At 46.6% G+C, this 22,864-nt stretch overlaps 1 protein-coding gene across 7 annotated transcripts; it reads left to right on the top strand.

Moving 5' to 3' along the window:
• Window positions 1-455: 455 nt before the first annotated feature.
• CLEC17A (C-type lectin domain containing 17A) lies at window positions 456-22,555 on the top strand. Of its 7 annotated transcripts, none has more exons than XM_042249791.2 (12): window positions 456-590; window positions 733-807; window positions 4,089-4,121; window positions 4,204-4,254; window positions 4,338-4,379; window positions 4,931-4,972; window positions 6,205-6,342; window positions 6,524-6,586; window positions 8,587-8,682; window positions 8,906-9,057; window positions 14,747-14,856; window positions 20,213-22,555. In XM_042249791.2, the coding sequence occupies exons 1-12, from the start codon at window positions 548-550 to the stop codon at window positions 20,346-20,348; spliced, it is 981 nt and encodes a 326-aa protein (XP_042105725.1). In that variant the 5' UTR covers window positions 456-547; the 3' UTR covers window positions 20,349-22,555. The 7 variants fall into 7 exon arrangements, with proteins under 7 accessions (XP_042105725.1, XP_042105726.1, XP_042105724.1 ...); XM_042249792.2 differs by having other exon boundaries at window positions 730-807; window positions 4,204-4,233; XM_042249790.2 differs by having other exon boundaries at window positions 730-807.
• Window positions 22,556-22,864: the final 309 nt, after the last annotated feature.

Raw genomic sequence — 22,864 nt, 5'->3', positions numbered from 1 at the left:
ACTTCAACATCTTGTTGCAAATGTCACTGCTTCCAGGAGGCCTTCCCTGATCACTTCTCTACATTAGCCCCCATCCCATCCTTTACCCTGTTTTATCTTATTTTAAAATAATATTTTGTTACTACTGGAAATAAAATGGAAAAACAAACTGTATTGCTTATTTCTGTATTTCTTTACAGGTGTATCGTCTTTCCTGTCTCAACTGATGGCTCCGTGAAGAAAGGAGCTTCTCCATCTTTTTCACCAAGGGCTTGATGCTCTGTGGGAACTCAAATGCAGGGGCTGTTGTTGTCATTGTCACTTCTATGCATGAATTCAAACTGGGGGGAAATACAAGTGTGTGTGTGTGTCTGTGTGTGTGTGTGTGTGTGTGTCTGTGTGTGTGGTCTGGGGTGTTTCCCTCCAGATGGATTTGCATGTTCTTGACTATTAAAGAAAAAGAAAAAAGGAACTGAGAAAAGCCCCAGACACCTGAGCTGGGGACACAAGGAGCAGAAGCTGTCAGGCTCTGCCTGCTCCATCTAGGCTCCTGGCGCCAGCTGCAGCCATGTGCGCCCTGTATACTAACGCCGGGTACCGGGACCTGCCCGGTAGGGCCCTGGCCAGGCGTGGAGTGGGGGCCGGGGGTGGGCAGGACCCAGGTTGCAGTGTCCCCACCTTGGGGCTGGAGACCAGGGTGTGAGGGACAGAAGAGAGGGTGGGCTGGGCTCTCACTTGCCTTTCCTCTAGAAGGGTCCAGGGAAGAGGATGATGATGACGACTACGAGAACATGACGCCACCCTACAAGGACCTTCCTCCCAAGCCAGGTAAGAGGACCTCTCTGAGGCTGGGTGAAGAGATGTGCAGCCTGAGGGATGAATGGTGGGGAGCAGACTCCCCAGGAGGAATTAGCTGGGCATAGCAGACACACACGGTCAGCCTGCTCACCCTGGGCACCGTAATGGTGGGAGCATCCATGCCTCCATCTTGAGGGTCTCTCAGTCTGACGGGGGAAGCAGTTCTGTGCACAGGGGCCTCCCTGGTGGCTCAGATGGTAAAGAATCTGCCTGCAATGCGGGAGACCTGGGTTCTTTTCCTGGGCGAGGAAGATCCCCTGAAGAAAGGAATGGCAACCCACTCCGGTATTCTTGCCTGGAGAATTCCATGGACAGAGGAGGCTGGTGGGCTACAGTCCATGGGGTCGCTGAGAGTCAGACACGACTGAGCGACTAACACACACACACTCAGTTCTGTGTACAGTCTTGGGTGAGCAAGTCAGAGAGGGGAGGGAGTAGGAAATTGGGGAAATCCTGAGGGTAACTGAGGGCTCTGCCTGCATTAGTGGGAGGATTGGGGGTCAGACAAGGGTCATTGAAGTGAGATTGAGGAGTGAATAGGAGTTTGTTAAGGAAAGAAGCTCCCACATGAACTGGTGGATGCAAAGCCCTGAGACATGCGTGCCAGGGTTTTAGAAGCTGTGCAGGGACCAGTGTTTCTCCAATCTCTTTGCATTCGCACCCAGGACCCAAATTAGACTTGAGTGATCCACACCCGGCTGGGGATTCAACAAGAATCTGATCAGTTCAGTTCAGTTCAGTTCATTCACTCAGTCGTGTCCGACTCTTTGCGACCCCATGAATCGCAGCACGCCAGGCCTCCCTGTCCATCACCAACTCCCGGAGTTCACTCAGATTCACGTCCATCGAGTCAGTGAGCCATCCAGCCATCTCATCCTCTGTCATCCCCTTCTCCTCCTGCCCTCAATCCCTCTCAGCATCAAAGTCTTTTCCAATGGGTCAACTCTTCGCATGAGGTGGCCAAAGTACTGGAGTTTCAGCTTCAGCATCATTCCTTCCAAAGAAATCCCAGGGCTGATCTCCTTCAGAATGGACTGGTTGGATCTCCTTGCAGTCCAAGGGACTCTCAAAAGTCTTCTCCAACACAACAGTTCAAAAGCATCAATTCTTCGGTGCTCAGCCTTCTTCACAGTCCAACTCTCACATCCGTACAGAAGTGGAGGTTTTAGGAGTTCCCTGGCGGTCTGGTGGTTAGGACTGGGTGCTTTGGCCTGGGTTCAATTCCTGGTTGGGGAACTAAGATCCTAAAAGCTATGCATACGTGTGCTCAGTCTTGCTTGACTCTGTGCAGCCCCACAGGCTGTAGCCTGCCAGGCTCCTCTGTCCATGTATTTTCCCAGGCAAGACTGCTGAGGAGGGTTGCCCTTTCCTTCTCTAAGGTGTCTTCCTAACTCAGGGACTGAACCTGCATCTCCTGCTTTGGCAGATGAACTCTTTACCAATGAGCCACCAGGGAAACCCTGAAGGGTACGTGGTTCAGCCAAAAAAAAAAAAGAAGTGGAGGATTTGAGGTTTCCCTGAACCAACTCCCACCAGGGCACCTAAACGTCCTTGGATGGGGTGGGGGGGACTGCATTCCAGGTGGATCCACGTCCCCTACTTGTGAGTCCAGAGGGGAGTCAGCCTGGGAGGTCCCAGAGCACCGTGGGACTGTGGGCTCAGTAGGAGTTGGGAGGTGCCTTGGGCTTGGCTCTTTACTGTCTATCTTCAACTCCAACCTGGTCCCAAGATGATCCTCAAGCCCAAATCCATGCCCCCCACCCCATACCTGTCTTTTTTAAATTAAAAAATGCATTTATTTGTTTTGAGGGTCTTAGTTCCCTGACCAGGGATTGAACCCTCACCCTCTGCAGTGGAAGTGCAGAATCTCAGTCAATGGACTGCCAGGGAAGTCCCCCATCCTTGTCTTCAAGGTCACCTCTTCTCCAAATTTAGACCCTACCATCTCCAAATTCAGGCCTGGCTCTGTCCCATCTCTATGTCCAGATCCAGAGCTGTCACCAAGCCCCACACAACTACAAACCAGCCTCAGCTTCTCCCCCACCCCCAAATGCAGCTACAACTGCATTCTTTCCCCCAACCACATCCTGAATCATCACCCTACACCCATGAGCCTTCTTTCAGCCCCATCCTCATTTCAATCCAAACCCTCATCTCAATCCTAACTTTTTTTTAAAAATTAATTTATTTGGCTAAGTTGGGTCTTAGTTGAGGCATGTGGGTCTCTTTCTCGTGGTGCTCAGGCTCTAGAGTTTGTGGGCTTAGCTGCCCCACGTGGGATCTCAGTTCCCCGACCAGGGATCTAACCTGCATTGGGAGGCGGATTCTCAACCACTGGACCTCCAGGGAAGTCCCCTAACCTTAAAAAAAAAATTATCTATTTGGCTGCAGCAGGTCTTATTTGCAGCACACGGGATCTTTAGTTCCGGCATGTGAACATTTAGCTGTGGCATGCAGGATCTAGTTCCCAGACCAGGGATTGAACCTTGGCCCCCTGTACTAGGAGCATGGTGTCTTAGCTGTTGGACCACCAAAGAAGACCCCCAACCTTAACCTTACTCTATTCTCATATTCAACCTCACTTGTGTCTTTAACTTAGAGTAATCAACTGTCCTAGTTTATCCAGGGATGAAAGATTTCCTGGAATCTGGGACTTCCAGCTCTAAAATTAGGAACGTCCTAGTAATACAAGATGGCTGGTCATTGTATCTTTTTCTTTTTTCTTTTTGGCTCCACCAGGTCTTAATTGTGGCACAGGGGATCTTTTTTGTTTCAGCAAGCCAAGTCTTTGTGGGTTCCCCTGGTGTCTCAGACAGTAAAGAATTCGCCTTCAATGTAGGAGACCTGAGTTCAATCCCTTGATCAGGACGATCCCCTTGAGAAGGGGGTGGCTACCCACTCCAGTATTCTTGCCTGGATAATTCCATGGACAGGGGAGCCTGGTGGGCTACAGTCCATGGGGTCTCAGAGTCGGACATGACTGATTGACTAACATTTTCACCTTTTTCTTTCTTTTATGAGATCTAGTTCCCTGACCAGGAATCGAACCTGGGTCCCCTGCATTGGGAGGACCAGCAGGGAAGTCCCTGGTCACTGCATCTTAACCCTGTCCCCATCACTAAGTCCAGTTCCATTCTCATGCACAACCCCATCCCTAACCCTCCACTGCAATCTCACTCCTGTTTGCATCACTGGCTTCCACCCCATTCCCATCCTTGGACCAGCCCTGACTCTGAGCTTCTCTTCTCCAGGTTGGATGGCTCCACCAAGACCTCCCAGGGCAGGTGAGCTGGGGCTGGGGGTATCAGAGACCCAGTGCTGGCTTGGTCCTGCTCTGAGCCTGAGCAACCGTTCCTCCCTCCTCAGGAAAGAAAACGGAGAGACCCCCACTTCCCTGTAAGCTCCCGAAGAACACGGGTGAGGATCTCGGGCTGGGAGCATCCTGTTCCCTTGGCTGAGGTCCTGCTATGCCTGACTGCTGTCTTTCTGATCCCTTCCAGGCCTGAACGTCAGCCCCGTCACCAGCTTGACTCCTCAGCTGGGTGAGCCATAGGAATACCCATTATGACGTCCTCGAGGGGCACTTGGAAGTCCTTACTCCAGCCCCCAATTCTGACCAGAGAACAGATCAGAGGGCTTGGGGGGAGGCTGTTGATCTTGGAAGACAGAGTCTTTCAGCTGGGTCTTCTTTGCTGCCAGGCTTTTCTCTAGTTGCGGCGCACGGGCGCTGCTCTCTAGTTGAGACGGGTGGGCTTCTCTTGTTGCGGAGCGTGGGCTCCAGGGTGCGTGGGCTTTGGGAGCTGGCACACTCGGACTCAATAGCTGTGGCTCCTGGGGTGTAGAGCACGGGCTCAGTAGTTGCAGTGCACGGGCTTAGTCGCTCCAAGGCATGTGGCATCTTCCCAGACCAGGGATAGAACCCACGTCCCCTGCATTGGCAGCTGGATTCTCTACCACTGTGCCCCCAGGGAAGTCCCCTCCATTCCCCAGTTTTAACCAGAGAGCAAATCAGAGGGCTTGGGGGAGGTTGTTGATCTTGGGAGACAAAGTCTTTCCGTGACTTCTGACTAAACGTCTCTGGCCTTTCTCCCAGGCACTGATCCGACGCACCCTGCATCCCAGCCGCCTGAAGCCAGTAAGTCCTTTGGGTGTGCCTTTGTCTCCCCTCCCACGGTGGCAAGCGTGTGTGAGCTGTGGAGTTAGACCCTGGGAGATAAACATTTCCTCTCTGAAGCTCCGCCTTTTTGAGTCTAGACCAGACCCCTAGGAACCCAGGATGGCTATCAGTTACTCCTCAAGCCCTACCCCCTGTTTGCATGTAAGTTAGGGGATGCAGGTGTCCATAGTTTGGGCCCCTGGGGAGCAACTTGGGTGGGGGGGGTGCTGGAGCATAAAAGACGATACATCCTAAATGTGAAAGAGAAGAGGTGGGTACTATTTACAATAGCCAGGACATGGGAGCAACCTAAATGTCCATCAGCAGATGAATGGATAATGCAGGTGTGGTACGTATATATCCTGGAACATTACTCAGCCATAAAATGGAATGGAACTGGGTCATCTGCAGTGATGTGGATGGAGCTAGGGTCTGTCATACAGAGTGAAGTAAGTCAGAAAGAGAAGAACAAATACTGCATATTAGCACATATGCATGGAATCTAGAAAAATGGTACAGATATATGCAGGGCAGGGATAAAGACGCGGGCGGAGAAAATGGACACACGGGCACAGTGGAGGAGGGAGGGGGTGGGACGAATAGAGAGAGTAGCGTTGCCGTGTATACGCTACCCTGTGTAAAATAGATAGCTAGTGGGAAGCTGCTGAGTAGCACAGGGAGCTCGGCCTGGTGCTCGGTGATGACCTAGAGGGGTGGGAATGGGGGTGAGGGGAGGCTCAAGAGAGCGGAGATGTATATACTATACATATACTGATACGTGTGTATAGCTGATTCACTTCACTGTACAGCAGAAACTAACAACACTGTAAAGCAGTTATACCTCAATTGAAAAAAAGGATAAAAAAGAGAAGAACTGGGTCCAGGTTATGCACAACCTCTCTAAGCCTTCAGTTTACTTCTTTGCAAAATGGGAACAGTTAAACCTATGTCATAAGGATGAGGATTCAAGAAAATAATAAGGGTGAGACACAATGCTGGGCACATAGGATGTATTCCACAAACGTTCCGGGCTTCTTCAGGGTTTGCTCTGTTTGACATTCTCTTGCTGACCCCACTGGATGATATAGTCACGACCTTAATCCTTTGCCCCACTCCACCCCATCCCCACTCTGGGAGAAAAGCTCAAGGGTCCTTGCCTCACTGTCTGAAGCACCCGCGTCAGTGTCTCTGTCCCCGTCTCCACCCCCCAGCAACTCCAGTGCCCTGGATCAGTCAGAAGTTCGGAGGTCTTAGGCGTGACCAGGAGAGACTGATGGTGTGCCTACTCCTGCTGGTGGTGGTGTCACTGCTCATGGGCTGCACTGGTCTGGTTGTGACCCTGATCAAGTGTGAGTAAGGCAAGAAAGGGGCTTGCAGAGAAACTGGGAAAGGGGTATGGGAGGACTTGGGGGCCACAGCCCATGGGGTCACAAAAGAGTCGGAGACGACTTAGTGACTAAACAAGAACAACAGCAGCAAATGGGAGGATATATAGTCCAACCTGGGCTTAAGTTGGACTCCTTCTCATAGACCAGGAGGTGGTGGAAGAACTGAGGATGTTGACCTTTCAGCAGATGGCATGGCGAGCGAATGGTGAGTGGTGTCAATCATCCCTTCAAGCCATGGTGAGCACCAACATGACTGTCAAATCCAGCTTCATCACCAACCGCAGCCCCGTGTTTGCCAGGCGCTGTGCTAGGTCCCGGGGTGGGGGATGAGTGCTTAGGAGAGTGAACACAACAGAGTCCCTGTCCCTGTGGAGTGTGTGTGTGTGTGCCTACATGCGTGTATCTAGACCTCCGCTGTTTTCCAATATGGTGGCCAAGAGTCACTGTGGTTGTCGAGCACTGGAAATGTGGTCATTTTTCTAGGGGGTGGTTGCAAAGAAACATGGATTTTATTTCCTCCCAGCGTTGTCACTTATTGTCCCAGCAAATCTACAAGGAAGGAATTCAGAACAGCTCAGCATGGCACATCCACTCTTTGTGGGGTGAGCTGGGGTCATTGGGTAGTTGGGCTGGGCTGGAAGGTCCCAGAAGCTTCACTCACATGGCTGGTGCCTGGGTGCGCCTCTATCCACATGTGTAACTTGAGCTTCCTCATAGCATGGTGGTGTTAGGGCTCAGCTTCAGAAATTACACAGCCACAGGTGCACTGCACTCTGATGGTCAGAACTAGTCACCGGACCAGCCTAGATTCAGAAGGAGGGTGGGTAATCCTGCTACTCCCTGGGGGAAGGGCAAAGAATTTGCAGCCCTCTTTAACTTACCATAGCGAGGGCAGCCTTTCCACGCCTCCAGTTGAGGCTCAGACCCTGTTATGGTCTCTCCTTGCCTCTTGAATTTCTGTTTCATGATGTTTATCATAAGTTAGTTATGTGATGAACTGTCTGCTTCATCAGGAACCTTATGGCCAGTGAGGGCAGGGAATGCAGTGAATCTGTTAGACTCAGGAAATGTGGAATTAACTAGGGAAGGAGTTGAGAATCTCAGGCATGTGCAGAGGCCCTGTGGTAGGAGGCAACATTTAAGTACAAGGAAGGAGGATGGGTAGTTGAGAGAGAATGGTTGCTTAGCTGAGGGTTGTGGCTGTGGGGTTGAAGAGAAGTAGGCAGAGTAGAAAGGTTTAGGAGGTAAAATTGACTGACCCTGGGGATGGGTGAGTGGGAATGGTGGTGGGTGAGAGGAAAGAGTGTCAGGGATAACATATATGTTATCTGTCTGTCTGTCTACCATTATCTACCTGTCAATCATCTATCTATTATCTATTTATCAATCGTCTATCATCTTCCTATCTAGTTTTCTATCTTCAATTATCTATTTCTTCATCAATCATTTATCTATTACCTATTTATCAATCATCTATATATCATCTATCTACCTACCTATCTATTGAGTTTTCTTTCTAATATTTCTATTTTGTCTAACTGAAGTGTCTTCTGTTGATGACCCTGGGGAGTATTGGCAGAGGGCCAATGTGTGTGAGAGTAGCGGGAACACGTTAGTTGCAGAAGAAGCCTTCACTATGATTGGTGATATCTGAGAATTGCTCCATTCTACACACCCTCACCCCACACTTCAGACCAAGCCACTCTTACACTCAAAAACCATCAGCTTCTCACCGCCCAGAGTCCAATGCAAAACTTTTGGCTTGGCATTCAAGGACCCAGATGCCAGACCTCATCCCACTTGGAGCTCAAGCTCCTGTGAGATTCTCCTTGACTTTTACTGTGCGAGCCTTTCCCAACATGCTTGCCTCTGGATCTTTGCTTCCAAGGTGGCAAGGTGACCCCTGACTATTGAGCCTCCTCACTAATACAGAACCACCATTTCCCTTTAAAACCCACCTGCTCCAGGAAGTCCACCATCTCTACTCTCCCTCAAGTCTCAAGGATTAATCTCTCCTCTGAGTAACTCTAGGACTCCTCCTGGGCACTGACCATGTTGTTTTTGAGTTTCAGTATCACCCACTGGAACATGGGTATGGTGGGGAGCACACCTCTTGCCTCTGTCTGTGGTGTGTGCAGTCAGTGATTGGTAGGTGGGTAGATGGGCGTTTGGGTCTCTAACTGTTCAGCCCGTTCCTGCTAACAGTGACTGGCATGATGGGGTTAGCTGGCCTGAAGAAGGACATTGAGCGCATAAGAGCTGACACCAACCAGTCCCTGCTGGAACTTCGGGGCTTGTTAGGTAAGTGGGACTTGGGGAACTTCCCTGAGTTGGGGGGGCGCATGGTGGAGCCGGTACAGAGCACAAATCCTTGGGAGTGATCCTCAGTGCAATCTATGTGAATGGTTCCCTCCCAGCCCCCGCTAGAGTTGAGCAGTGCCCAGCCTGAACACCTGTACATGGCATACCATGTACATTACTCTGGTTCTGGGGCTACTCTGACAGAATCCTATCCTGTCCCCAGACTGTACCAGGGTCACCTGCCCTGAAGGCTGGCTCCCTTTTCAGGGTAAGTGTTACTACTTCTCTCCAAGCACCAAGTCATGGGATGAAGCCCGGAAGTTCTGCCAGGAGAATTACTCTCACTTGGTCATCATCAGTAACTCTGATGAACAGGTGAGCTGTCCCTTCCACACCCTTGAGAACCAGCAGGGCCAGCCCGCCTCTCTCCTAGGATTTACACATCCTTCCCTGGCCTGAATGTAAAGAAACTGGAATTGCTTTTGAGTCAGTCAGTTCAGTTCAGTTCAGTTCAGTCGCTCAGTCGTGTCTGACTCTTTGCGACCCCATGAATCACAGCACGCCAGGCCTCCCTGTCCATCACCAACTCCCGGAGTTCACTCAGACTCACATCCATTGAGTCAGTGATGCCATCCAGCCATCTCATCCTCTGTCGTCTCCTTCTCCTCCTGCCTCCAATCCCTCCCACCATCAGGGTCTTTTCCAGTGAGTCAACTCTTCACATGAGGTGGCCAATATTCAGGTTACTGCTTGAGTTCAAATTCCGGTTGTGCTGACTTATCCAATCGGAGCCTCAGGTTCCTCTCTAACATGGAGGTATAATAATGGCTATCTCTTTGGTAGCACTTTCTATTCTCTAGGCTGTATTCCAGATATTTTACACGCATTAACATAATTCTAACAACACACCTATAAATTAGGTGAGAGTCAGGAGAGGTTATGTTATGCTAAAACGACAGCCGGTCCCTATAGCTCAATGGTGGAAGTGTATGAGGGAAAATTTCTACCTACATGCACTCACAGAGAAAGTCACATGGGCACTCTCATGTTTTAGGGCAATAGAAAGGGACAGTTTCATCTGTGTGTATGTACGAGGAGAACTGAAATAAGTGTAGATAACTTTAATGACTTAATACTACCAAAGCTAGGTGGTAAGACCATTTGCACAAAGTGCGTGTCATTACTTATCAACACTTCACAGAGGACAAAGCTGAGGCTTACTTCACTCAAGCAGCTTGCTTGTTTCAACTAGTAAATGTCAGAGCTGGCGTTGGAGCCCGAGAAGCTAGTTTTATTCTTGACCGTAAAACTCACAGCACTATTTGACTATTAGTGTTTGCCGGGTTTATTTTTCCCCATCCTTTTAATTTTAACCGATGTCATTATTTTAAGATTTCTTGTTGACAGCATATAATGGGGTCTTTTTTTTTTTTTCCATCGTTGAATCTCTGGCTTTTATTTGGTATTATAAGATCATTTCCAGTTTTACAAATTTTGTTAATTAGAAGATAATTGCTTTATAATGTTGTGTTGGGAACGTTCTGTAGGGAACGAACCCAGGTCTCCCACATTGCAGGCATATTCTTTACCAACTGAGCTCTCAGGGCAGCCAAAATCAGTCATAACTGTATGAATATATCCCTCCCTCTTGGGCCTCGCTCCCCCTGCCCAACCTACCCCTCTCGGTTGTCACAGAGCTCTAGGTTGGGCTCCCTGTTTTATACAGCAACTTCTCACTAACTGTCTTACATGCAATAGTGTATGTATGTGAATGCTACCTTCTCCGTTTGTCCTACCCTCTGCTTCCCCAACTGTGTCCACAGTCCATTCTCTACATTTATGTCTCCATTCCTTCCTTGCGAATAGGTTCATCAGTACCATTTTTCTAGAGTCCATATATATGCATTAATATATGATATTTGTTTTTCTCTTTCTGACTTACTTCACTCTTTGTTCATCCACTTCACTGCTACTGACTCAAATTCATTCTTTTTATGGCTGAGTAATATTCCATTGTACATATACACCTCATTGTCTTTATCCATTTATCTACAATGTTGATGTGAGTGTAAACTGATACAATCGCTATGGAGAATAGTATGGCAATTCCCAGGTGGCTCAGTGGTTAAAAAAAAAAAAAAAATCCGCCTGCCAGTGCAGGAGGCATAGGAGACGAGGGTTTGATCCCTTGGTCGGGAAGATCCCCTGGAGCAGGAGATTCCAACCTGCTCCAATATTCTTGCCTGGGAAATCCCATTGACAGAGGAGCCTTCCAGGCTACAGTCCATGGGATTGCAAAGAGTTGGACACGCCTAAGCATTCACACATGTGGCAATTCCTTAAAAAACCAGGAATAAAACTACCATATGGGAACTATTCTTGGGCTTCCCGGGTGGCTCAGCTGGTAAAGAATCTGACTGCAATGAGGGAGACCTGGGTTTGATCCCTGGGTTGGGAAGATCCCCTGGAGAAGGGAAAGGCTACCCACTCCAGTATTCTGGCCTGGAGAATTCCACGGACTGTACAGTCCATGGGGTCGCAAAGAGTCAGACTTGACTGAGCGACTTCCACTTTCCTGGTGGTACAGTGGCTAAGCCTCCATGCTATCAATGCAGCGGGTCTGGATTCAAGCCCTGGTCCGGGAACTGAACCCCGCATGCTGCAACTGGAGATTCCCACATGCCACAGCTGCGATCCGGCACAGCCAAAGAAATAAATAGAAATAGTAAATATTAAAAAAAGAGAGAAAAAGGGAAAACTGCCACATGCCCCAGCAAAAGATCATTTACATTTAATGTAATTATTGATTTGGTTGGATTTAGGCTACCATCTTATTTTTTCCCTCTGTGTCTTCTCTGTTTTAAAAAAATCCTTCTGTTTCATCGCAACATTTGTATTGAGTAGTTAATACAGGGTTTTTTTTGGAGATTAGATTAGATGATGTGAATGGGGCAGGTGGTAAATCATATTCCAGCTAAACAACAACTAAACTCAGGCAGTTAAGAAATATAACTTTGCTTTAAATAACTCATTTCCATTCTCTTTAAGCTCTTATTATACCAAGGTGGTGGAGATTTCATCTCAATCAGTTGGGATTATCTGTTTTTCTTCTGAGTAGGGATGGCTTATCTGGGGTCAAGGTGGAGGGAAGTGCATATCTGGTCCTCAATATCTTTGTTCCAAGCTGGTATCCACTGGGACATCCACTGGGTGAATGATCCTGGACAAATTACTTAACTGCTCTGTGCCTCAATTTTCCCATCTGTAAAATGGGGTTAACAATCCTTGCTTCAGTGGGTTACCATGAAGATCAAATGAGATAACCTGTGCAAAGTGTGTAGCTCACTTTTTTAGTCATTAAGTCATGTCCAGCTCTTTTGTGACTCCATGGATTGTAGCCCACCAGGTTCTTTTGTCTATGGGATTTTCCAGGTAAGAATACTGGAGAGTTACCATTTCCTTTTCCAGGGGATCTTCTTGACTTAGGGATTGAATCTGTGTTTCCTGCATTTGCAGGTGGATTCTTCACAGCTGAGCCACCTGGGAAGCCTGTGTAGCTCACTTATTAACTTGTTATTTCAATCAACATTTCTTGAACACCTCCTAAGTGCTAGTTGTTGTTGTTATCTTGTCACTAAGTCATGTCCGACTCTTTGTGACCTCTTGGACTGCAGCACGCCAGGCTCCTCTGTCCTCCACTACCTCCCGGAGTTTACTCAAACTCATGTCCATTGAGTCAGTGATGCCATCGAACCATCTCATCCTCTGCTGCCGCCTTCTCCCTCTGCCCTCAATCCTTCACAGCATCAGGGTCTTTTTCAACGAGCTGGCTCTTCACATTAGGTGGCCAAAGTACTGGAGTTTCAGCTTCAGGGCACTATGATGATTTGATGGGCTGAGCAGCACTTTGCTCTTTCTGATTTCCTGACACTTCTCTGGGGTTTTACCCAAGAAACAAGGTCCAGAATCCCTCTACTTTTTAGAGTTTTCATATCCCTCTGGGGTTTGGCCATCACCTCGGGCCCCACCAGAGAATGAAATGCAGAGCCCTCTTCCCGGCACCCACCCCGTCTATATCTCCATAGCTTCTTTCCCATTGCCATCTTTTGTCTTTACCTTTCAGGAAATCTTGGCCTTGAATAAGATTGAGTGAGTGAGATATGATTTGCGTAGAGTAAAATGCACAGATCTTAAGTGCACATCCACTGAGTTTTGGCATATGTAGGCATCTGTGTAACTGTCAACCCAGTCAAGATTTAGAATGCTTCCACAGCCCAGGGAGTTCTCTCATGCCATCTTCCAGTCACCCCTGCCCACCCCGGGAAACTACACATCTGGTTTCCTCACCATAGATCAGTTTGTCTGGAGAGGAGTTGCTTTGTTTTTCAATTTTTATTTATTTATTTTTGGCTATGTTGGTACTCTTCAAAAAATTTATTGATTTATTTCAAACTTTGAATTTTTTATTTTGTATTGGGGTATAACCGATTAGCAATGGCATGGTAGTTTCAGGTGCAAGGAACAGTGAAAGGACTCAGCCATACATATACATGTGTCCATTCTCCCCCAAACCCCTCTTCCTTCCAGTCCCCTGTGCTCTACAGTAGGTCCTTGTTGATTATCCTAAATACAGCAGGGTGTACATCACCTTCCCATACTCCTGCACTGTCACTCCGCTTTGGCAACCCTAAGTTCCTTTTCTAAGTCTGCGAGTCTCTTGTTTTGTAAGTTCGTTTGTATCATTTCTTTCCGGATTCCACGATTAAGCGATGTCATACGCTCTTTCTCCTCCTCTGTCTGACTTCACTCGGTGTGACGCTCTCCAGGTCCATCTGTGCTGCTACAAGTGGCAGCATGTGGGATTTCTCCAGTTTCAGCGAGCAGGGGCCACCCTTGGCTGTGACGTTCGGGCTTCTCATTGCGGTAGCTTCTCTTGTTGTGGAGCACCGGTTCTGGGTGTGTGCGTTTCTGTAGTGGCAGCATGCAGGCTCAGTAGTTGTGGCACATGCGCTTTAGCTGCTCTGCGGCAGGTGGGGTCTTCCTGGACCAGGGATCGAACTGTGTCCCTTATGTTGGCTGGCGTGTTCTTATCCACTGTACCATCAGGGAACTCCAGGAGTTGCTTTAAATCATGATATTTTCTTCTCATCTTTGATCCAAGTCCTTTCTTTCCTCCCAAAGGCCTGGGCTTTGGAAATACAAAAGCTGGGAAGCTCCTATTTCTCCCCTTCCCTCCACGTTCTTTTTCTGAAGCAATGAATTCCTTTTCTGCCTGGATGTCGCTTAGGACTGCAGGGGTTGGGAGGGTGAGAGTACCAGGAAATCCAAGATATCAGTTATTATTATTAGAATTCTTCCTTAAATTATACGTTAAAGGTTAAGATGTTGCAGTACTATATGGAATACAGAAAAATAGTAGTGACAAACCTATTTTCAGGGCAAGACTAGAGATGCAGACATAGAGAGTGGACGTGTGGTCAGGAGTGGGGAGGAGAGGGTGCAATGAACTGAGAACGTAGCATTGACACATATGCACCCTCGTGTGTAAAATAGATAGCTAGTGGGAAGCTGCTGTGCAGGGAGCCCAGGGAGCTCAGCTCATGGCTCTGCGAAGGGTGGGAGGGAGGCTCAAGAGGGAGGGGATATACATATACACATAGTTGATTCACTTTGTTGTACAGGAGAAACTAACACGACATTGAAAATCTACTATACTCCCATAAAATAAGATGTCCCAGTACTTGCAGCATGTCTGACACTGTTTGAATTCCTTATGCATATTAATCCATTCAATCCTCTCAATAACTCTATGAGGAGGTAGCTACTATTATCCCATTTTACGGAGGTGGAAACTGAGGCACAGAGCGGCTCATAGGTTTTTGGAGAAAGCAGCATGACTGTTCCCACTGCAGGTGCTCAAGTGCGAGGAAGGTTTTGAGCTTGTTCTGTATGCCATGGGGATTTGGGATGGGTACTGGGGTGGCATTCACAAGCCCTGAATATATGTGAGACAGGCAGGGTGTGTGTAGAAGAACTGATGGCTGAATGGAGTTTGTACTTGCAGGACTTTGTGGCCAAGGCCCATGGTTCTCCACGGGTGTACTGGCTGGGGCTGAATGACAGAGATGTCGAAGGGGACTGGAGGTGGCTGGATGGGTCCCCCGTCACTTTGAGGCAAGTATCCAGGGCTTATTGGGTCTCTCCTCCTTGTAGGTCTTTGTGAAGTCCAAAGCAGCAGATTCTTTAGAGTCCCAGGTTGAATAAAAAGGAATGAAACTGGGTCATTTATAGAGATGTGGATGGACCTAGAGACTGTCATACAGAGTGAAGGAAGTCAGAAAGAGAAAAACAAATTCATATGTTAACGCATTTATGTGGAATCTGAAAAAAATTGATATAGACGATCTTATTTACAGAGCAGAAATAGAGACACAAATGTAGAGAACGAATGTACGGATACCAAGGGGAAAGGGGTCGTGGGATGAACTGGGAGACTGGGATTGATATTATGTGTAACATCGATAACTAATGAGAATACTGCCTAGTACAGGGAACCCAGAGCTCTGTGGTGACCTCAGTGGGAAAGAAATCCAAAGAGGGAAATATATGTATAAGTATAGCTGATTCACTTTGCTGTACTGCGGAAACTAACGCAACATTATAGAGCAACTACACTCAATAAAAACTGTGGTACATATACACAGTGGAATATTACTCAGCCATAAAAAAGAACACATCTGAGTCAGTCCTAATGAGGTGGACGAACCTAGAGTCTGTTATACCGAGTGAAGTAAGTCAGAAAGAGAAAACCAAATTTCATGTATCAATGCGTATATATGGAATCTAGAAAGATGAAACTGATGAACCTATTTGCAGGGCAGCAATGGAGATGCAGACACAGGGAACAAACTTGAGAACGCAGTGGGGGATGGAGAGAGGGGGATGAGTTGAGAGAGCAGCATGGAAACATATACATTACTGTATGTAAGATAGCTAGCCAGTGGGAATTTGCTGTGTGACGCAGGGAACTCAGACCTGGTGCCCTGTGACAACCTAGGGGAGTGGGATGGGGCGGGAGGGAGGGGACATATGTATGCCTGTGGCTTATTCATGCTGATGTATGGCAGAGACCAACACAATATTATAAAGCAATTATCCTCCAATTAAAAATAAATTTAAAAATTAAAACAATAAACAAAAGCGTATCAACAAATCACACATACACACGCACACACACACACAAATCCCAGGCAGAGCTGGACAAGGGGAGCACAAGGGTGCTTTTTTTCTGATAGGGTTTCTGGTGCTTACACTTTTTTTTCCCTCCTTACAACATCTCAGCCTTTTAGCACAACTGCTCAAACATATCAAGTCCTCACACCAATGGTTGAGGGGAAAACAAGAGAGAAAAGATGCCATGGCTATAGGGCAAGAGGAAGAGGAAGATTTTTTTTTTAAAAGATGCATGCTTTTTAATTTTATTTTGAAGATCTTTTATTTATTTATTTTTGGCTGTGCCACATGGCATTTGGAGTCTTAGTTCCCTGGCCAGGGACCAAACCGGTGCTGCCTGCACGGAAGCTCGGAGTCTTGACCACTGCAGAAGTCCCAAGAGGAAGATTTTTGATTTGCCGAAAGAGTGAGCAGGATCTCATTTGGGGAGGCATTCTTTATATCAACTCATTTATTTAATTTTCTTAGTAATTCTGTAAGGGAAGTACTGTTATCCTCTCCATGGAAAGACGTGGAAACAGGGCACAGACAGGTTACGTGATCGTCCCCAGGTCAGACACCCGGCAGGTGGTAGTGCCACACCTCCGGGCTTCAAAGTCCATGCTGTTAGCCATCACGCTTTATCTTCTTAAGGAGAATATGTATTTGTACTTAATTTTATTTATTAAAATAATTTAATCAATTAACAAATTTATTTTGGCTGTGCTGGGTCTTTGTTGCTGCCTGCGGGGTTTCTCGAGTTGTGGCAAGCGGGGGCTATTCTCTAGTTGCAGTCCGCTGGCTCTTATTGTGCTGGCTTCTTTGGTTTCGGAGCACAGGCTCTGGGGGTGAGGGCTTCAGTAGCTGCGGCTCCTGGGCTCTAGAACATAGGCTGAGCAGGCGCGGTGCACGAGCTTAGCTGCTCCCCAGCACGTGGGATCTTCCAGACCAGGAACCGAACCCATGTCTCCTTCACTGGCAAGCAGATTCTTTACCACTGAGCCACCAGGGGAAATGTGTAGTTATTTATACTGTATGTATTAAACTTGTATTTATTTAAAATATAAATACAGCCATGTCTGTATTTGTATTTTAAGTAAATATTAACAAATTGTCCCCCATATGATTATACCAATTTATTCTCTCACCAGCTTGACTTACATTTTTTTTTTTTTTTTGCCCACACGCTCATCAAACTTTTGGAATTTTATTGTTTTAATTGTAGGTGAAAAATGGAATACTAACGTAGTATTTTTTAAAATTAATTTTTATTGGAGTATAGTTGATTTATAGTATTGTGTTAGTTTCTGCTGTACAGCAAAGTGAATCAGTTATACATTTACATATATTCACTCTTTTTAAGATTCTTCTCCCGTATTGATCATTACAGGGTACTGAGAGGCCGATGTATACTACATTGGCAAATTAATGCAAGTTAATACTTAATTTGGGCTTCCCTTGTAGCTCAGTTGGCAAAGAATTTGCCTGCAGTGCCAGGAGACCTGGGTTCGATCCCTGGGTTGGTTGCATGTCTGTTATGCTTGAGGTTGAGTGTCTTTGCATATGTTTGATAGCCATATGTATTAACTTTTCTGTGAATTATCTATTCATATCTTTTGTGTATTTTAAAGAAATACTTATTTATTGGTCTGTGTTGAGTCTCAGTTGTGGCACATGGGATCTTTCCTTGCAGCACATGGAAAGATTTTTGTGTGTTTTTTATATTGGAGTTTTGGTCTTTTTCTTATTGATTTCTAGGAACTCTTTATATATTAGAGATATTAGTGTTTTGTCTGGGGATTTTATTTTTTTTATTAAAGATTCCTGGAGGGAGGTAGAATTCTGTAAATAGAGATGGCATGGGATGGTGTGTCACTGCAGGTCCTCAGCTCAGATCCCTTTTGCGGGCTGGTGCAGACACCCCCCAGCAGGGGGCATTGGCTGCTAAAGGCTCACAGTTATGCTTTCTCCCGAGAGGTGACCTCAGCTGAATGGAAGCCTGTTCAGCTAGGAGGTTGCTCCACTTCCACTGAAGTCATGGCACAGACAATGACAGGCTAAGAGCTGCCTGGACCCCTTGTCTCAAGTTGGAAAAACTCTGTTGTGCTATTCAAATTCCAGAGCTCCCTGTGGCTTCAGGCTGAGTCTAGACCAGGCTAAACCCATATCCTTGCTGACTTCTGTCCCCTGCCTCATCCTTCTTCTCTCAGTCCCCCTCTCCTGAGAACACCCTTTAATAAATCCCATGCACCTGAATTGCCAAATTTGGCTCTGTGGACACAGTGGTGGGTGGTTGAGGGGAAGGGGAGGGTGGAACAAATTATGAGATAAAAGGAGAACAAAACAAATAAACCAAACAAAAGACATGTATACACTACCACGTGTAAAACATAGCTAGTGGGACCTTGCTATGAAGCGCAGGAAGCTCTGCTGTGCGCTCATGATGACCTGAACCAGTGGGATGGGGGACAGGGTGGGAGGAAGGTCCAGGAGGGAGGGGATAAGTGTATACACATGATTGATTGACTTCACTGTACAGCAGAAACAACACAACACTGTAAGCAGTTATACTCCAATTAAAAAAAAAAAAAAGGAACATGACCTAAAACACTACATTACTTGGAAGGTTGAGAGGGATGTGGTTTAACAAAAATGTTCTTTGGAAGAGAACAGAAACTGACCAGATGCAGGAAACTGACTCAGGAACCTGGAGAATTCCTGGTGAACAGGGAGATGGGGCTGAGTTAGCACAGACAAGCTGCTGGGGTGACGGGGACGACACAACATTTTCATGTAATTCTGAAAGGCTGAAGGAATGATTCTGGTGGAAGAAAGAGCCCTGAGCCATGAAGGCTTTTCTTGTTCTTTTTTTCTGGTATTCTTTTCTTTTTTTTTTTTTAATGAATAGACTTTATTTTTCCTTTTATCATTATTTTTGAGTTGAAGTATAGTTGATAAACAGTATTATATGTCACAGGTGTACAACATAGTGATTTGCAATTATTAAAGTTATACTCCATTTAAAGTTATAAAATATTGGATATATTCCCTATGTTGTGCAATGTATCCTTATAGCTTATTTTTAAATTTTACTATTTTAAAAATTGTTTACTTTTTTAGAAAGTAATTTTTATTTAATTTTAAAATTCTTTTGGTGTGGATCATTTTTAAAGTCTTTATTGAACTTCTGGTTTGTGTTTTGGCCACTGAGGCATGTGGCGTCTTAGCTTCCTGAACAGGGATCGAACCCACACTCCCTGAATTGGAAGGTGACGTCTTAACCACTGGACTGCCAGGGAAGAGCCCAATAACTTTTATTTTATATTGGAGTATAGTTGCTTTACATTTGCTTCCCAGGTGTATCACAAAGTGGTTCAGTTATACATATACGTATACCTATTCTTTTTAAAATTCTTTTCTCATTTAGATTATTACAGAGTACGGAGGAGAGGTCCCTGTGCTACCAACAAGGACCTTGTACCTTATTTTACACCTAATGCTTTGCACCACTTTCTCCCCTAATCCTGTATCGCCCCTCTCTCCTTTCCTCTCCCCACTGGTAACAGCTAGTTTGTTCTCTACATCTGTGAGTCTTCTTTGCTGCTGTAGCCACTAGTTTGTTGTATTTTTCAGATTCCACATGTAAGTGATATCGTATAGTATTTGTCTTTCTCTGACTTACTTCACTTAGCATAATATCCTCCAAGTCTCCCCGTGTGGTTGCAAATGGAAAAATTTCATTCTTTGTATGGTTGAGTAGTGCATTATTTTTTTAGGAAAATTGAGCAGAAGGTGCAGAGCGCTGTTCCCCGCATCCCTTTTGTCCTGCACACATTTTCCCCCATCATTAACATCTTGCATTAGCCTAATGCATTTGTTACAACTGATGAGCCCTTATAGACACATTATTATGAACTAAGTCCATAGGTCAGATTAAGGGTCACTCTTAGCGCTGTGAAATTCTATGCTTGCTTAGTAGCGTCCGACTCTTTGGAACCCTTTGGACTCTAGCCCACCAGTCTCCTCTGCCCATGGCATTTTTCAGGCAAGAATACTGGAGTGGGTTGCCCATACCTCCTCCAAGGGATTTTCCTGACCCAGGGATTGAACCCATGTCTCCTGCAGCTCCTGCACTGCAGGTGGGCTCTTTACCTGCTGAGCCTTTGGATCTTCCCCAAAGTCTATGGGTTTTGACAAACTCATGATGTCATGTATCTCCCATCACGGTATTGTATAGAATTGCAGTTTCACTGCCTTGAAAAACCCGCTGTGCTCTATTTAGTCACCTCACCCTACACCCACTTTCTCCTTTATCCAGCTTTTGGGACCCACAGGAACCTAACAACCTCTATAATAATGAGAACTGTGCCAGCATGAACAAAGGTGGCACCTGGAATGACCTCTCCTGCGACAAAACTACGTACTGGATTTGTGAGCGGAAATGTTCCTGTTGAACCCCACAGTTGAGGCTGGGTGGAGGCCCATCCGTACTCCATGCCCCTCGGCTCTTGGAGGTGAGAACCTCCCGCCCTTCTGGATCTGACGTGAACAGTGGGACCTGCCAGCACCCAAGGGGGATCCAGCAGCCCGGACGTAGCAAGTTCTCTGGGGTGCGAGTCAGATCATTTCTGGGGTGAGGACTTGGGGGCTTGTTCTGTTGCACTGTGTTAGTCTGTTCAAGCTGCTGTTACAGAATACTGTACACTGGATGGCTTTTACATGACAGACATTTTTTTTCTCTCAAAGTTTTGGAGGCTGACAAGCCCAGGATCAAGGCTCAGGGAGATAGAGTGTTTAGCGATGACCTGCTTCCTGGTTCATGGATGCCATCTCACTGTGTCCTCACATGCTGGGAGGGGTGAGAACTCTCTGGGGTCCATTTTTATTTTTTTAAAGACTTTTAATTTTGTATTGGGGTATAGCCGATTAACAACGTGATAGTTTCAGGTGAACAGCGAAGGGACTCAGCCATACATATACTTGTATCCTTTCTCCCCTAAACTCCCCTCCCCTCCAGGCTGCCACATAACATTGAGCAGAGTCCCCTGTGCTCTACAGTAGGTCCTTGTTGGTTATCCATTTAAAATAGAGCAGAGTGTACCTGTCCATCCCCAACTCCCTGACTATCCCTCCCCTACGTCCTTCCCCAAGGCCGCCTTAAGTTCATTCTCTAAGTCTGTGCGTCTCTTCCTGTTCTGTAAGTTCATTAGCATCATTTCTTCTTAGATTCCGCATACAAGGGCTGTCATGTCATATTGAGGTCCCTTTTATAAAGACACTAATCCCTTTCATGAAGGCTCCACCCCAAGACCTAATCACTCCTAAGGCCCTACCTCCTAATAGCATCACACTGGGGTTTGGGATTTAACATGGAAGTTTTTTTTGTAGGGGGCGGGGTTGGTGGGACACAACTCAGTCCAGAGTAGATGAGCAGGAGGGACACCAGGTCTTAGGAATGGTCTCCCAGTTCTGGGGTCTGGAGGGAACTCACCAGGTCCCCAATCATGGCTCTTAGGAAACCATATGGACTTTAGGAGCTCCAGGTCTGACATTATTTGAGCTGGGACTGAAAGCACTATGGCTCCTTTGGACCATGATCATAATGTGATGGGACTCAGACCCTTTGCTGCCTACCTGATGTGAACCAACTTCTGGGAAGCCATGCCATGCTCAATGCTCAGTCGTGTCTCACTCTGCAACCCCATGGACTGCAGCCCACCAGAATCCCCTATCCATGGGATTCTCCAGGCAAGAGTACTGGACTTGTTTACCATTTCCCTCTGGGAAGCAGGTGGGGCAATAATTCTTGACATACAGCTGTTTCCTTGTCCTGGGTGAGATTTGCCCAACCTAGTTGGTGGAATCAGACCTCTGGCAAGACTTGAACTGTGGAACTTCTAGAAAGACAGACCAGCTGAAAGTCAAAATTCCTCACCCAGGCCAGGCCATGACTTGGTGAGATCCTCAGGACAATAATGGAGACATCTTCCTACCCGCTTGTGCCTTTAGGTGGTTTGTGAAGCTCTTTGATGAAGTAATTAATTTTACTATGGATGGATCTTCTTGGACTACTGTCTCTTTTTTAAAAAAAATTATTTATTTTTAATTGAAGGATAATTGCTTTACAATATTATATTGGTTTCTGCCATATATCAACATGAATCAGCCATAGGCATATATATGTCCCCTTCCTTGTGGCCCTCCCTCCCACCTCCTACCTCATCCCACCCCTCTGTTGTCACAGAGCACCAGGTTTGAGTTTCCTGCATCATACAGCAAATTCCCACTGGCATATTTTACATATGGTAATATATATGTTTCCATGCTACTGTCTCCATTAACTCTCACAATGTTGTTGTTTAGTTGCTAAGTCATCTCTGACTCTCTGTGATCCTATGGACTGTAGCCCTCCAGGCTCCTCTGTCCATGGGATTTCCCAGGCAAGAATACTGGAGTGGGTTGCCGTTTCCTTCTTCAGGGGATCTTCCCAATCCAGGGATTGAACCCGAATCTTCTGCATTGACAGGTGGATTCTTCCCCACTGAATCACCAGGGAAGCTCTCTTGCAGTGTTAGATCTTTTAAAAATATCAATTCATTGTGTGGTCCTTGCCTACTGTGTCAGTTTGCTGGGACTGTCATAATAAAGTGTCATAAACTGACTTAAACAACAGAAATGTATTTTTATTTTTAAAAATCTTTGGCTGCACTGGGTCTTCGTTGCTGAACGTGGGCATCTCTCTTGTTGCAATGTACCAGCTCTAGAGTGTGCAGGCTCAGTAGCTGCTGTCAGACTTAGTAGCCCAGAGGCATGTGGGATCTTAGTTCCCTGACCAGGGATTGAACCCGAGTCTCCTGCATTGGAAGGTGGATTCTTAACCACTGGGCCACTAGGGAAGTTCCACAGTTGTGGAGGCTGGAAGTCTGAGATCAAGGTGTTGGCATGGTTGGTTTCTGGTGAGCCCCCTCTC

This window comes from Ovis aries, chromosome 5 (assembly GCF_016772045.2).
Source record: "Ovis aries strain OAR_USU_Benz2616 breed Rambouillet chromosome 5, ARS-UI_Ramb_v3.0, whole genome shotgun sequence".
Lineage (NCBI taxonomy): Eukaryota > Metazoa > Chordata > Mammalia > Artiodactyla > Bovidae > Ovis > Ovis aries.
The sequence above is the reverse complement of the archived record's forward strand: the minus strand, read 5'-3'. Positions and strand labels throughout refer to the sequence as shown.